Genomic DNA, 17899 nt, shown 5'->3' on the forward strand with positions numbered 1-17899 from the left:
CGGACTGCTGCACTGTAGCACGGACTGCTGCACTGTAGCACGGACTGCTGCACTGTAGCACGGACTGCTGCACTGTAGCACGGACTGCTGCACTGTAACACGGACTGCTGCACAGTAGCACGGACTGCTGCACTGTAGCACGGACTGCTGCACTGTAGCACGGACTGCTGCACTGTAGCACGGACTGCTGCACTGTAGCACGGACTGCTGCACAGTAGCACGGACTGCTGCACTGTAGCACGGACTGCTGCACTGTAGCACGGACTGCTGCACTGTAGCACGGACTCCTGCACTGTAGCACGGACTCCTGCACTGTAGCACGGACTGCTGCACTGTAGCACGGACTGCTGCACTGTAGCACGGACTGCTGCACTGTAGCACGGACTGCTGCACTGTAGCACGGACTGCTGCACTGTAGCACGGACTGCTGCACTAGCACGGACTGCTGCACTGTAGCACGGACTGCTGCACTGTAGCACGGACTGCTGCACTGTAGCACGGACTGCTGCACTGTAGCACGGACTGCTGCACAGTAGCACGGACTGCTGCACTGTAGCACGGACTGCTGCACTGTAGCACGGACTGCTGCACTGTAGCACGGACTGCTGCACTGTAGCACGGACTGCTGCACTGTAGCACGGACTGCTGCACTGTAGCACGGACTGCTGCACTGTAGCACGGACTGCTGCACTGTAGCACGGACTGCTGCACTGTAGCACGGACTGCTGCACTGTAGCACGGACTGCTGCACTGTAGCACGGACTGCTGCACTGTAGCACGGACTGCTGCACTGTAGCACGGACTGCTGCACTGTAGCACGGACTGCTGCACTGTAGCACGGACTGCTGCACTGTAGCACGGACTCCTGCACTGTAGCACGGACTGCTGCACTGTAGCACGGACTGCTGCACTGTAGCACGGACTGCTGCACTGTAGCACGGACTGCTGCACTGTAGCACGGACTGCTGCACTGTAGCACGGACTGCTGCACTGTAGCACGGACTGCTGCACTGTAGCACGGACTGCTGCACTGTAGCACGGACTGCTGCACAGTAGCACGGACTGCTGCACAGTAGCACGGACTGCTGCACTGTAGCACGGACTGCTGCACTGTAGCACGGACTGCTGCACAGTAGCACGGACTGCTGCACAGTAGCACGGACTGCTGCACTGTAGCACGGACTGCTGCACTGTAGCACGGACTGCTGCACTGTAGCACGGACTGCTGCACTGTAGCACGGACTGCTGCACTGTAGCACGGACTGCTGCACTGTAGCACGGACTGCTGCACAGTAGCACGGACTGCTGCACAGTAGCACGGACTGCTGCACTGTAGCACGGACTGCTGCACTGTAGCACGGACTGCTGCACTGTAGCACGGACTGCTGCACTGTAGCACGGACTGCTGCACTGTAGCACGGACTGCTGCACTGTAGCACGGACTGCTGCACTGTAGCACGGACTGCTGCACTGTAGCACGGACTGCTGCACAGTAGCACGGACTGCTGCACAGTAGCACGGACTGCTGCACTGTAGCACGGACTGCTGCACTGTAGCACGGACTGCTGCACTGTAGCACGGACTGCTGCACTGTAGCACGGACTGCTGCACTGTAGCACGGACTGCTGCACTGTAGCACGGACTGCTGCACTGTAGCACGGACTGCTGCACTGTAGCACGGACTGCTGCACTGTAGCACGGACTGCTGCACAGTAGCACGGACTGCTGCACTGTAGCACTGCTGCACTGTAGCACGGACTGCTGCACTGTAGCACGGACTGCTGCACTGTAGCACGGACTGCTGCACTGTAGCACGGACTGCTGCACTGTAGCACGGACTGCTGCACTGTAGCACGGACTCCTGCACTGTAGCACGGACTGCTGCACTGTAGCACGGACTGCTGCACTGTAGCACGGACTGCTGCACTGTAGCACGGACTCCTGCACTGTAGCACGGACTGCTGCACAGTAGCACGGACTGCTGCACTGTAGCACGGACTGCTGCACTGTAGCACGGACTGCTGCACTGTAGCACGGACTGCTGCACTGTAGCACGGACTGCTGCACAGTAACACGGACTGCTGCACTGTAGCACGGACTGCTGCACTGTAGCACGGACTGCTGCACTGTAGCACTGCTGCACTGTAGCACGGACTGCTGCACAGTAGCACGGACTGCTGCACTGTAGCACTGCTGCACTGTAGCACGGACTGCTGCACTGTAGCACGGACTGCTGCACTGTAGCACGGACTGCTGCACTGTAGCACGGACTGCTGCACTGTAGCACTTGCGTTCCTGCTGCACTGTAGCACGGACTGCTGCACTGTAGCACGGACTGCTGCACTGTAGCACGGACTGCTGCACTGTAGCACTTGCGTTCCTGCTGCACTGTAGCACGGACTGCTGCACTGTAGCACGGACTGCTGCACTGTAGCACGGACTGCTGCACTGTAGCACTTGCGTTCCTGCTGCACTGTAGCATGGACTGCTGCACTGTAGCACGGACTGCTGCACTGTAGCACGGACTGCTGCACTGTAGCACGGACTGCTGCACTGTAGCACGGACTGCTGCACTGTAGCACGGACTGCTGCACTGTAGCACGGACTGCTGCACAGTAGCACGGACTGCTGCACTGTAACACGGACTGCTGCACTGTAACACGGACTGCTGCACTGTATCACTTTCCTTCCTGCTGCACTGTATCACTTTCCTTCCTGCTGCACTGTAACACGGACTGCTGCACTGTATCACTTTCCTTCCTGCTGCACTGTAACACGGACTGCTGCACTGTATCACTTTCCTTCCTGCTGCACTGTAGCACGGACTGCTGCACTGTAGCACGGACTGCTGCACTGTAGCACGGACTGCTGCACTGTAGCACGGACTGCTGCACTGTAGCACGGACTGCTGCACAGTAGCACGGACTGCTGCACTGTAGCACGGACTGCTGCACTGTAGCACGGACTCCTGCACTGTAGCACGGACTCCTGCACTGTAGCACGGACTCCTGCACTGTAGCACGGACTGCTGCACTGTAGCACGGACTGCTGCACTGTAGCACGGACTGCTGCACTGTAGCACGGACTGCTGCACTGTAGCACGGACTGCTGCACTGTAGCACGGACTGCTGCACTGTAGCACGGACTGCTGCACTGTAGCACGGACTGCTGCACTGTAGCACGGACTGCTGCACTGTAGCACGGACTGCTGCACTGTAGCACGGACTGCTGCACAGTAGCACGGACTGCTGCACTGTAGCACGGACTGCTGCACTGTAGCACGGACTGCTGCACTGTAGCACGGACTGCTGCACTGTAGCACGGACTGCTGCACTGTAGCACGGACTGCTGCACTGTAGCACGGACTGCTGCACTGTAGCACGGACTGCTGCACTGTAGCACGGACTCCTGCACTGTAGCACGGACTCCTGCACTGTAGCACGGACTGCTGAACTGTAGCACGGACTGCTGCACTGTAGCACGGACTGCTGCACTGTAGCACGGACTGCTGCACTGTAGCACGGACTGCTGCACTGTAGCACGGACTGCTGCACTGTAGCACGGACTGCTGCACTGTAGCACGGACTGCTGCACTGTAGCACGGACTGCTGCACTGTAGCACGGACTGCTGCACTGTAGCACGGACTGCTGCACAGTAGCACGGACTGCTGCACAGTAGCACGGACTGCTGCACTGTAGCACGGACTGCTGCACTGTAGCACGGACTGCTGCACTGTAGCACGGACTGCTGCACTGTAGCACGGACTGCTGCACAGTAGCACGGACTGCTGCACAGTAGCACGGACTGCTGCACTGTAGCACGGACTGCTGCACTGTAGCACGGACTGCTGCACTGTAGCACGGACTGCTGCACTGTAGCACGGACTGCTGCACTGTAGCACGGACTGCTGCACTGTAGCACGGACTGCTGCACAGTAGCACGGACTGCTGCACAGTAGCACGGACTGCTGCACTGTAGCACGGACTGCTGCACTGTAGCACGGACTGCTGCACTGTAGCACGGACTGCTGCACTGTAGCACGGACTGCTGCACTGTAGCACGGACTGCTGCACTGTAGCACGGACTGCTGCACTGTAGCACGGACTGCTGCACTGTAGCACGGACTGCTGCACAGTAGCACGGACTGCTGCACAGTAGCACGGACTGCTGCACAGTAGCACGGACTGCTGCACTGTAGCACGGACTGCTGCACTGTAGCACGGACTGCTGCACTGTAGCACGGACTGCTGCACTGTAGCACGGACTGCTGCACTGTAGCACGGACTGCTGCACTGTAGCACGGACTGCTGCACTGTAGCACGGACTGCTGCACTGTAGCACGGACTGCTGCACTGTAGCACGGACTGCTGCACAGTAGCACGGACTGCTGCACTGTAGCACTGCTGCACTGTAGCACGGACTGCTGCACTGTAGCACGGACTGCTGCACTGTAGCACGGACTGCTGCACTGTAGCACGGACTCCTGCACTGTAGCACGGACTGCTGCACTGTAGCACGGACTGCTGCACTGTAGCACGGACTGCTGCACTGTAGCACGGACTCCTGCACTGTAGCACGGACTCCTGCACTGTAGCACGGACTGCTGCACAGTAGCACGGACTGCTGCACTGTAGCACGGACTGCTGCACTGTAGCACGGACTGCTGCACTGTAGCACGGACTGCTGCACTGTAGCACGGACTGCTGCACTGTAGCACGGACTGCTGCACTGTAGCACGGACTGCTGCACTGTAGCACGGACTGCTGCACTGTAGCACGGACTGCTGCACTGTAGCACTGCTGCACTGTAGCACGGACTGCTGCACAGTAGCACGGACTGCTGCACTGTAGCACTGCTGCACTGTAGCACGGACTGCTGCACTGTAGCACGGACTGCTGCACTGTAGCACGGACTGCTGCACTGTAGCACGGACTGCTGCACTGTAGCACGGACTGCTGCACTGTAGCACTTGCGTTCCTGCTGCACTGTAGCACGGACTGCTGCACTGTAGCACGGACTGCTGCACTGTAGCACGGACTGCTGCACTGTAGCACTTGCGTTCCTGCTGCACTGTAGCACGGACTGCTGCACTGTAGCACGGACTGCTGCACTGTAGCACGGACTGCTGCACTGTAGCACTTGCGTTCCTGCTGCACTGTAGCACGGACTGCTGCACTGTAGCACGGACTGCTGCACTGTAGCACGGACTGCTGCACTGTAGCACGGACTGCTGCACTGTAGCACGGACTGCTGCACTGTAGCACGGACTGCTGCACAGTAGCACGGACTGCTGCACTGTAGCACTGCTGCACTGTAGCACGGACTGCTGCACTGTAGCACGGACTGCTGCACTGTAGCACGGACTGCTGCACTGTAGCACGGACTGCTGCACTGTAGCACGGACTGCTGCACTGTAGCACGGACTGCTGCACTGTAGCACGGACTGCTGCACTGTAGCACGGACTGCTGCACTGTAGCACGGACTGCTGCACTGTAGCACGGACTGCTGCACAGTAGCACGGACTGCTGCACAGTAGCACGGACTGCTGCACAGTAGCACGGACTGCTGCACTGTAGCACGGACTGCTGCACTGTAGCACGGACTGCTGCACTGTAGCACGGACTGCTGCACTGTAGCACGGACTGCTGCACAGTAACACGGACTGCTGCACTGTAGCACGGACTGCTGCACTGTAGGACTGCTGCACTGTAGCACGGACTGCTGCACAGTAGCACGGACTGCTGCACTGTAGCACTGCTGCACTGTAGCACGGACTGCTGCACTGTAGCACGGACTGCTGCACTGTAGCACGGACTGCTGCACTGTAGCACGGACTGCTGCACTGTAGCACGGACTGCTGCACTGTAGCACTTGCGTTCCTGCTGCACTGTAGCACGGACTGCTGCACTGTAGCACGGACTGCTGCACTGTAGCACGGACTGCTGCACTGTAGCACTTGCGTTCCTGCTGCACTGTAGCACGGACTGCTGCACTGTAGCACGGACTGCTGCACTGTAGCACGGACTGCTGCACTGTAGCACTTGCGTTCCTGCTGCACTGTAGCACGGACTGCTGCACTGTAGCACGGACTGCTGCACTGTAGCACGGACTGCTGCACTGTAGCACGGACTGCTGCACTGTAGCACGGACTGTTGCACTGTAGCACGGACTGCTGCACTGTAACACGGACTGCTGCACTGTAGCACGGACTGCTGCACTGTAGCACGGACTGCTGCACTGTAGCACGGACTGCTGCACTGTAGCACGGACTGCTGCACTGTAGCACGGACTGCTGCACTGTAGCACGGACTGCTGCACTGTAGCACGGACTGCTGCACTGTAGCACGGACTGCTGCACTGTAGCACGGACTGCTGCACTGTAGCACGGACTGCTGCACTGTAGCACGGACTGCTGCACTGTAGCACGGACTGCTGCACTGTAGCACGGACTGCTGCACTGTAGCACGGACTGCTGCACAGTAGCACGGACTGCTGCACAGTAGCACGGACTGCTGCACTGTAGCACGGACTGCTGCACTGTAGCACGGACTGCTGCACTGTAGCACGGACTGCTGCACTGTAGCACGGACTGCTGCACTGTAGCACGGACTGCTGCACAGTAGCACGGACTGCTGCACAGTAGCACGGACTGCTGCACTGTAGCACGGACTGCTGCACTGTAGCACGGACTGCTGCACTGTAGCACGGACTGCTGCACTGTAGCACGGACTGCTGCACTGTAGCACGGACTGCTGCACAGTAGCACGGACTGCTGCACAGTAGCACGGACTGCTGCACTGTAGCACGGACTGCTGCACAGTAGCACGGACTGCTGCACTGTAGCACGGACTGCTGCACTGTAGCACGGACTGCTGCACTGTAGCACGGACTGCTGCACTGTAGCACGGACTGCTGCACTGTAGCACGGACTGCTGCACTGTAACACGGACTGCTGCACTGTAGCACGGACTGCTGCACTGTAGCACGGACTGCTGCACTGTAGCACGGACTGCTGCACTGTAGCACGGACTGCTGCACTGTAACACGGACTGCTGCACTGTAGCACGGACTCCTGCACTGTAGCACGGACTGCTGCACTGTAGCACGGACTGCTGCACTGTAGCACGGACTGCTGCACTGTAGCACGGACTGCTGCACAGTAACACGGACTGCTGCACAGTAGCACGGACTGCTGCACTGTAGCACGGACTGCTGCACTGTAGCACGGACTGCTGCACTGTAGCACGGACTGCTGCACTGTAGCACGGACTGCTGCACTGTAGCACGGACTGCTGCACTGTAGCACGGACTCCTGCACTGTAGCACGGACTGCTGCACTGTAGCACGGACTGCTGCACTGTAGCACGGACTGCTGCACTGTAGCACGGACTCCTGCACTGTAGCACGGACTCCTGCACTGTAGCACGGACTGCTGCACAGTAGCACGGACTGCTGCACTGTAGCACGGACTGCTGCACTGTAGCACGGACTGCTGCACTGTAGCACGGACTGCTGCACTGTAGCACGGACTGCTGCACAGTAACACGGACTGCTGCACTGTAGCACGGACTGCTGCACTGTAGCACGGACTGCTGCACTGTAGCACTGCTGCACTGTAGCACGGACTGCTGCACAGTAGCACGGACTGCTGCACTGTAGCACTGCTGCACTGTAGCACGGACTGCTGCACTGTAGCACGGACTGCTGCACTGTAGCACCGACTGCTGCACTGTAGCACCGACTGCTGCACTGTAGCACGGACTGCTGCACTGTAGCACTTGCGTTCCTGCTGCACTGTAGCACGGACTGCTGCACTGTAGCACGGACTGCTGCACTGTAGCACTTGCGTTCCTGCTGCACTGTAGCACGGACTGCTGCACTGTAGCACGGACTGCTGCACTGTAGCACGGACTGCTGCACTGTAGCACTTGCGTTCCTGCTGCACTGTAGCACGGACTGCTGCACTGTAGCACTTGCGTTCCTGCTGCACAGTAGCACGGACTGCTGCACTGTAACACGGACTGCTGCACTGTAGCACGGACTGCTGCACTGTAGCACGGACTGCTGCACAGTAGCACGGACTGCTGCACTGTAGCACTTGCGTTCCTGCTGAACAGTAGCACGGACTGCTGCACTGTAGCACTTGCGTTCCTGCTGCACAGTAGCACGGACTGCTGCACTGTAACACGGACTGCTGCACTGTAGCACGGACTGCTGCACAGTAGCACGGACTGCTGCACTGTAGCACTTGCGTTCCTGCTGCACAGTAGCACGGACTGCTGCACTGTAGCACTTGCGTTCCTGCTGCACTGTAGCACGGACTGCTGCACTGTAGCACTTGCGTTCCTGCTGCACAGTAGCACGGACTGGCAATAGTCTGACACTTACCAGTAAGGTAACGGCTCGTGTTATCTCGGATAAGTACACACTGGTCTAACGTTCTGTTTTACTCAGTAATGTAAGACACAATGGAAGGGAAAATTGGACCTGGCAGCAATAAATGTGTATACCAAAATGCATGTTCATATTTTTTTATACCCTATAAGGACTATTCATTATCATAGGAGTTAAAGTTGTAGAGTATTGGAATTGTTTTGTCAATCTGGGCCATATTAGTATTTTACCTGCTGTACATTTATTTCCCATGTTCTATTTATAAAGATACTGTGGCGTAGGTTAATAAATTGTTCATTCTACTGTAAAAATGCTGTCATTAAATATCTGGGCTGTGGTACTGAAGTTACCAAAGGCAAAAGCTATGCCACACGCTGTATATGAAAAAGACTTAAAAAAAACAAATTGTTAAAATAAAAGTGAATTAAGCAAATAACTTAAAAATACTGAATTTAAGCCAATTTGCTATGTAATCCAGGGTTTCTGAACCAGGAGACCGTAAATCCCATTAGAGATCCGCATAAAAAGCATATTGAATAAATTAAATATTTTGCACTACAAAATGTTACATTTCTGTTTTTTTGAACAGTTTTGCAGGTTTTATGCCAGGGCATACAGGAACTATGGGGCATATGTAACAAGGCAACGTAGGGCAAAGCAAACTGCACCAGATATATCAAAGAAAAATCCTATTGATTTCAATAACCATTTTTTTCCTTGCAGATTGTTTGCCCTTGAATTGCTCCACTTTTGCCTTGATACGTTTGTACAACGTTTTCGGCCACACGCAGCAATACCAGGGGAACAATATTGACAGAATTAATAATAAAATGCTCGCCCCCATTGTAGTCCAGTATCACTGCATATCCCTTCAGTTCTTGTATATGGACATCCCATTGTCCGACTGTCCCAACATTTTTCAAAGAGAAATAGCTACCACTAGTTCCACTACTTGTGTTGGATGGAGCGACTTCCAAGCTATTCCTATAGAAGTGTCCTAATCCATGCAACTTACCACACACAAGCAACTTTATGTTTTAATAGGTACAGTTGGTCTCCACAGGACCACAAAACTTGTAGGGTACCTTTTTAAAATAGGTACAGTTTGTGTATGCATTATGTTTTGGGAAAGAGAACTATTTGAGAAGAGGGCATTTGTCCTCCTCCAAGATGGCCGTAGTGCAGCGTCTTGTCTCCTGTCTTCCTGTCTCCATGACAATTGGTAACAGTGACCTCCATGAGTCACTGTACTGATTGGCTTTCCAGCAGTGTTCTGTCTGAGGCTATTTCAAGCTTCTGAAAATGCTGGAACTTCAGAGGCAAATATCTCCTTTACTGTTGGCATCCTGGTCAACGTGTGAAAGGTCCTTCCGTGGAGATTTGTGATAAAAATGCATGAGATTTGTAACATTTTCATTGACTTGCATTGCTTTAATCAAAATATTTTAGGGGAGAAAGTATGAAATCGGTGAACTCTACAGTTAATAATGGAGTCCCCCTGATTAACAGAAAGGGCTGTTTTGTTTGTCTGATGGAGTAGTGATCCTACACCGAAAATCCCCCTTCATACATTCAAACAATGTAAAACATTTTTTTTATTGGATTGCTGCTTTAGGTATAGATAAACCTTGGTGCATCGTTAAATCATGAATACAGGGTTGAGAGCCACGATAAATATGCTTTTAGTATATATTTCATATTTGAATGAAAGAAATACAAAAAAAAATCACTGACACGATCTGTGACTTTGTAATATAGGCCAGTTAGACCTATATTTTGAAGGAGGGGGAGAAAAGCACATTTTATATAAAAAAAGAAGCATATTTTTGACACTTTTTATATAGCGTTTTAAGAAAGAAATGAAATATGGACATTTAAAGCACCGAGGTGATGGCAAAAAGATTATTGACCAAAGGGAGAGCTACTGTAGATACAGAGGGGCCCAGAAACTGATGAAAAATGGTGTCAACAAATACACCGCATTTTTATTTTACTTATGGAAATTAACTGCACCAAGCTCGCTGATAATACTGCCCGATCTACTAGTCTTGTAGACCACTGTTTCTTGACCACTTTTGATATTCACATCATTTTAAAAAAAATTATGTTTTAATAGGCTTTGCCCTGATTAACAAGATGAGGCTAATAATTCATTTATTATCATTGATTATCACTGGCAAAGTGATTCAATTCAGTCAATACTGTATGTCTCCCTTGTCAGAGTGAGGCTCTCATGAACTGGAACACCATTTGGACACTAAATGACACATCATATTAATTGGCTGTAATGTTGATTCTTTTCCCATAATTCCCTTCTGCAGGAGAATGGCAGCAATAGCCCTTCAGAGGTCTCTGATTTCGGTCTAAATGTGTCAGCAATTAACAAGAGTGGAGGATGTGGAGAAGGTGGTCACCCAAAGAAGGTCAGTAAAGCTCTGATATGTTCTCCACCAGTCATAGCATCTATTGTAAAGACAGTGTGGAGTCCAAAGAGATCTGCATGCATTATAGTTGCAATAGAGATCTCGGTCAGCTGTGGGAACTTTTTGCGGGACTGCAGCACTAACCATTGATTATTAACCTATACCGGCCAGCTAAAATCAACAATGCTACAATAATCCAGTCCCGGTTTTGTATTGTCATTTGCTGGTTTTGAAATATGAAAGTGTTCAGCTTAACCCATCGTGAATAGCAGAATGAGAGCCCGGTTTGCCACGTTATTTTTCACAGGATACAGAGCTATTACCTAAATTAGTTGTGGGAATTTTTTGTTTGTTTTTGGATAGACCGTACTTTAAGAGGTCTATCCCATATCATCTGAGATCTGACTCCAAAAGACTGTTAATGCTCCAAAGGTTCAACAACTTATACAGCCGCTCCTCCTCTTACCGTGCACCACACAACTGGGACAATCTACCAGAGACTCACAGCCACCACCAGTCTAAGTTCTTTCAAAACGATTGCTGTCTCATATTTTAATCTGGTCTGTAACTGTTACATACGCCTATAACATATATTATCTCTTACTGTGCAGGCAATCTCTTGTATATAATGTATAACCCTGCTCACTTAATGTAACTATGTATTTGTCATCATAACACTGCCCAGGACATAATTGAAAACGAGAGGTAACTCTCAATGTATTACTTCCTGGTAGAACATTGTATACATACATATAGGGAATAGAGTGGTACCACTGTTCTAACGTGTAGCTGCACAGAGCAGCGGGTCACTGCATTTGGTGAGGATGGTGTAGCAACGACTATTAATACCTTAGATTGTAAGCTTTTGGGGTCGGATCTCCCTTTGCCTTATGTTATCATTGACTTGCTGTTCTTATCCCCATTGTTTTATACTTCTTTTTCCTGAGTTGTAATCGTGTGAAGCGCTGCATATTTTTGAAGAACATTGGTTTTTATTTTGGCAAGTTGGGCAGTGGGAAGGGTGAAACTCTACATCAAGGGTGACCAACCCCAGTCCTGAAGGGCCACCTACAGGCAAGGCGTTCAGGCTATCCCTGCTTCAGCACAGGTGGCTCAATCGGGTCGAAGACTGAGCCACTAATTGAACCGCCTGTGCCGAAGCAGGGATATCCTGAAAACCGAATGTAGAGGTTTTCCTTTCATCAATTATTATAGCATTTAAACTGGTATTGAAGGTCTTATGAAAGTTGTGTTAACACTGTATTGGAATAGACTTTGCTTAAATAAAGTATGTGATTTGGTTCTGATATGGCCTGTGTAATTATGCAAACATAGGACACTGACATCTTTTATTGACCAGTGGCAGACTCTCTTATTGTATACTTACTCGTTTCACTCCACGTGTGTGTATAGATTATTTTCAAATCAAATATTTTTTATATGATACACTGTATCTTTCACGGTTTGCGATAAAGTCACTTTGACATAATATATATTTTCATTGTTATATGTTTTACTGTAATAATAATAATAATAGCAGTAATAGCATGTTCTTGTATAGCGCTGCTAGTTTTACGTAGCGCTTTACAGAGACATTTTGCAGACACAGTCCCTGCCCCGTGGAGCTTACAATCTATGTTTTTGGTGCCTGAGGCACAGGGAGATAAAGTGACTTGCCCAAGGTCACAAGGAGCCGACACCGGGAATTGAACCAGGTTCCCCTGCTTCAAACTCTCAGTGCCAGTCAGTGTCGTTACTCACTGAGCCGCTCCCTCTACCTCTCCCATTTAACATTTATATCACCTATATTGCACATAATCACGATCTGGTGTGCGGAACTATATACTTTTTATGTTTCTATAGGACGCTGAAGTTGAAGTTCTACCATGCTTTTTATAGTCATTTAACCTAATACTGTGCTGTTATAATTTTTCATTTTACCCTTTAGGGACAAATAATTGACTTTCGTGGTCTGATCCAAGATGCAATCAAAGGAGCATCCAATGAAATAGCTTTGAATAGTCTTAACTGCAATCCAAACCCTTCTGTAAGTTGCAAAAAAAAGCAAGACTGATGTTCCACACGCACTTTAATTATTTATAGCAAAGAACTTGACTTGAGTTTGTTGACTCTCCGATTCAGTGTGTGGGAAAGTTTAATTTGCAGCTTCAAAAAAATATCATGAACTACCCGGACAGGGTGTGTACATGTTAATGTATGAACAAAAATACTGCAATTCTTAATATTTTCTATATTTAGATCAAATAATGGTGGAGGAAGGAGAAACACAGCTGTCTCCGTCAGTAGCCATTTGAGGATTTATTTTGCCATCGGGTATTACAGCGGTTCCTATTTCTGTAGAAGATCCTTTTGCCAGAATCCCATGGCAAATTAAATATTTGAATGGCATCATTATTTGGCATTAATTTGGTATGCTATACCCTTGCTATTTTTTAGCATCTGTTACAGGACAGCTATTTGGTTCCTTGAGCACCCTCATTTCTTTCACTTTGTCTGAAAGACTTTCTTTCAGGAGAGCAACATCAGTCTCTTTTCAGCACATCCTGTAAGGAAGGCAGACGTGTTCTTAATGTCTCTATATTGCTCTGTTATTATAGCTACTAATATAAACGTTGCCGCTTGAATGCACAGTTCTTGTGTACACTTTATAGGGTTCTGTTCTCTCTATGCAGATGTGTAATTATTTCCCTTAGATGCACCTCTCCTCTTTACAATATTAGAGACATTGAGTGGAGCAGGGTACCTTATTTTGATCGATATGGTTCTTGTGTTCCCCAATTCTTCATTTTTGTTGCCAGGAGCGTTTAATCAAACCGGTCAGCGCGTTCATTGGTGCAAACAGCGAGATGAGAGAACTCGCAGCAGTTATAAGCAGGGTAAGATATTGTGTACATGGTTTTGTAGGGTTATTTCCTCCAATGCTAAAGAGGTCTGCAAAATATGATTTCATTCATAAATACGTGGGGAGGAAATATGCATTTTTTGGCTAGTTTGGTTACTGTTATCGTGAATCAATCTAAAAATAACATAAGTTATGGTCCATGTTTACGAAGCGGTTGTATTCCATAAGTAAGGCATCGTCAGGTGCCGGAAGGTGCCCTATGGAATAGCACTGCTAAGTAAATATGGAGGAGAAAATGCCTGTTATTCAGATGCAAGATACACAAACATTATACAGTGCACATGCTCCATTTCAAGGACAGGTGTTATCCCATTCTATATAAAATGCAGGTTTAGGTAAAATAAATAAAGCAGTTGTCATGCACTAAAATGTTAATGTTATTGCAGGACATTTATCTCCAAAATCCCAACGTGCGGTGGGATGATATCATTGGGCTTGATGCTGCCAAGCGACTAGTGAAGGAAGCTGTAGTGTATCCTATAAGGGTAAGGCACAAATCTGCTGCTGCTGGGTCATGAGCCCACTGTATATATGTATTGTGGAAGGATGCCCTCACGGTAGGGTCAGAGTCCAAATGGTATATTTTTAGGCTTTAAACTTTCAGTGGTTTATTTTCAAGAACAAAACAAATAGGCACACTGTCCCTTTAAGGCAACCAAAATTATAAAATAAAAACCTACTTCCCCTGGGAGACTAACTCACAGCACATCAATAGCTAACCACCTTGGTAGCTAGCCTACTTCCAGTTTAAACAATCTTCTATTGTCTGGAAGAAGATATAAAGTCCTTATCTTTAGATGGGGGATCTCTGTCCCAAGCGAGTCCAGGCAATCCCTCTGGACACGTCAGAGCTCCGCTTCCTCATCCGGTCTGGAACGCCGGTTCTTTGAGCAGGGCCGCGTCCTGCGGTTTGTTCACGCCCGTAGCAATTCTGTTTCCTGGCTGTGATTCCCAGATGGTCCCAAGATCCTGCTTAGGGACCAGACAAACTAGTGTCCTCCTTGTTGGGGAAAAATCTCTCCCTGTGGCAGCTGCCTGCCTACCGTTTAACCCCTGTTTATTCAGGAGTCCAGTCTGATTAATTAGCTGCAGGTGCAGCTAGCTCCTACAGAGGAATTTAACCTCCTGCACGCTGAAACATACCCACTGCAAGCTCTCTAGCCTACAGAGGCAGTGACTCCATCTATGTATGTATGTATGTATATCTTTATTTATATAGCACCCACAATGTACTAAGCGCTTTACAAAAGAGACAATACAGGAAATTATAATACAATAAGTGCAGCAAACAAAATCGGACAATAGGAAAGGAAATCCCTGCCCATGAGATCTTACAATCCAAGTAGCTCATATATAATAGGCTACACATTTTAACAAATGTTATGTTAACAGAGAAATTACATTTTTTTTCTAGAAACAAATCCGTTATTTTTTCCTGTGTTTTTGCATCGGAGAAATCCCTTTTACAGAAAGTGAAACAACTTTCCATTTATTGGGAATGGTCACAGGATGGAATATATTATTGGATAAATTGTGTTAAACGGGCAGTCCCGCCTACCAGGGGCAAATTTATAAACCTCTTTGCAAACAGTAGTTTTGCCATCAAGCTGATGCTGAGAGTCAATTGAAGTTATGATGGGATAAGTTAGATGAAGAATAACTTGTGCACTCCTAGAATGTAACATGTCAAAGCTTGGAGGCGCAATCAACACGGGTTTTCTTTTTCCTTGTCCCGATCAGCATTTCGGGAGTGTAAACATACTGTGTGTTTGGCAACTTTCTTACATCTGCCTCCCACTACTTCAGTTTCAAGTATCAATCAGGTGCCAAGTATTAGGTGTAACTGACACTTGACACCAGTATATAATAGTTTTCAAAAAGGCTATAGAGGGCTACATTTAATCTATCCCACATATCACCAATTGACATTGATCCTAGGTGGGGGGGGGGTAATACATCATTGATTTGCCATGCTTATTCTTCAGTTTGTCCCCATGTTAAAACACAGGTTATGTAGAAAACGGATCTATTATGAACTCCCCTTTTTGTGTAGTGCCGGGGATACTGCCGGCACTTCCACGTCATGTGATCGCTCCAGAAGCAATCACATGACTGTGCGAGGCCCCGGATGCAGGAAGTGGAGCCCCCCGAGGTCATGTGATTGGGCTGGCAACTTTACCAGAGGTGTCACCCGATCATCCGATCACCCCTAGAAATTGACCAATGCCTATGACGTTGCTGGTACATCGTGAGGGTCTCTGCTGTACCAGGTATGTTATAAGGGCACTCTATGGGTTAAACCCCTTAGATAGGCCACTGCGCCGCTATAAATTGCATGACCTTTACTCAGCAAAGGAGAAGTATGTTGTGAGACAGGAAAGCCTGGGCGATTTAAGGCTTTTGGTTTTGAAATTGAAGGTCACATTTTAGTTTTAGTTGTCAGATTCTTGTGATCACATTATGTCCGTGTGCTTCCGGGAACCAAACACTGAACTGAATGGTCTGCAAGGTAGGACTTCATAGTAATATCTTTGAACGGAGGACGCAACTCACAAGTGAGAGAGATATATATATATATATATATATATACATATATATATATACATATATACATATATATATATATATACACACATATATACATATACATATATATATACACACACACACACATATATATATATATATATATATATAGAATCCAATGCACAGCCGGCACACCATATGCAAGTAAATAAGTTTTGGTGCTTATCCCATAAAGCAATAACAGACCATACGATACCGGTTGCAACACGACATCAAGGGACAGCACGCAGGTAAGTAAATCAAAAATGTTCTATATTTGATAGAAGACACAAAAACCGACGTTTCGGTCCCCCAGTGGGACCTTTCTCAAGGTGGTGCACCACCTTGAGAAAGGTCCCACTGGGGGACCGAAACGTCGGTTTTTGTGTCTTCTATCAAATATAGAACATTTTTGATTTACTTACCTGCGTGCTGTCCCTTGATGTCGTGTTGCAACCGGTATCGTATGGTCTATATATATATATATATATATATATATACACACACACATATATATATATATATATATATATACATATATATATATACACACATATATATATATATATACACACATATATATATATATACATACACACACACACACACACACACACACACACACACACACACACACACACACACACACACACACACACACACACACACACACATATATAAAGCAGAAAATAGCCGTGTTAGTCCAGTTGCGATAGTGCAGAATAAATGAGTTCTTCAGTATTAGGTGATACCTTTTTTATTGGACTAACAATTTATGTCATAGGACAAGCTTTCGAGAGTTCTCCTCTCTTCTTCAGGTCAAGCAATACTGATTTACACAGGAATCAATGGCTAAAACAGTGTATAGAGAGAGAAAAAAAAACAGATATTTACTGTAGATAAGGTAGGGTGTTAAGTGTTTGAAGCCAGGAGACAGTGTCAAAGAAAGGTGGGGAGGGGAAGGGATGCTGGGGGGGGGGGGGAGGGAGAGAAAGTGTGGATAAGAGTTGAGGCAAGCAGGATAATTACAGACAATTTTGGTAGGGTGTGAGAAAACCCATGTCCACATTAAGTCCTTTGGTTTTGGTGTCAAAGAGTCTTATCATTCTGAGCTCAAATGTTTTCCGTTCTATGGTGCTTTTAAACATTCCATTGAGGATTTTGATTTTTAAATCATTTATGGAATGATCTGGTTGTGAGAAGTGATGTCCCACAGGTGAGCAGTATCTTCCTTCTTCGTGATGGAGTATAGAGTGTCTGTGCATATTCATTCTTCCTTGTAATTTTTGGCTGGTTTCCCCAATGTAGCAACCTTGGTCACATTTGTTGCATTGAATCATATACACTATATTCGTGGATGTGCAGCTGTATGATCCTTTAACATTGAATGTTCTATGGTTGTGACTGGCTGTGGGATCCTGGCAAATATGTTTGCAGAGTTTGCAGCGTGTGTTCTGCACGGTTTTGTGCCGTTATTCATGTCTTTAAAATCGTTGTGAAGTTTTCTGCTGACTAATTTCTGTTTGAGGTTTGGTGGTTGCCTAAATGCAAGAATGGGAGGTTTGGGAAAGATTTCTTTTAATGTCGCATCC

General features: G+C 48.6%; 1 protein-coding gene across 3 annotated transcripts in view; it reads left to right on the plus strand.

Annotated features, from left to right (window-relative positions):
- KATNAL2 (katanin catalytic subunit A1 like 2) overlaps nucleotides 1-17899 on the plus strand; it is a 53499-nt gene that overhangs the window by 20957 nt on the left and 14643 nt on the right. For 2 of the 3 annotated variants that reach the window (XM_075585808.1, XM_075585793.1), the window contains exons 6-9: nucleotides 10718-10819; nucleotides 12768-12866; nucleotides 13639-13716; nucleotides 14129-14227. In XM_075585808.1, the coding sequence (XP_075441923.1) occupies nucleotides 10718-10819; nucleotides 12768-12866; nucleotides 13639-13716; nucleotides 14129-14227 (378 nt within the window). The remainder of the gene's footprint in view (nucleotides 1-10717; nucleotides 10820-12767; nucleotides 12867-13638; nucleotides 13717-14128; nucleotides 14228-17899) is intronic. The other variant, XM_075585801.1, reaches the window with a different exon arrangement.

The sequence above is a fragment of the Ascaphus truei genome, chromosome 1, assembly GCF_040206685.1.
Source record: "Ascaphus truei isolate aAscTru1 chromosome 1, aAscTru1.hap1, whole genome shotgun sequence".
Lineage (NCBI taxonomy): Eukaryota > Metazoa > Chordata > Amphibia > Anura > Ascaphidae > Ascaphus > Ascaphus truei.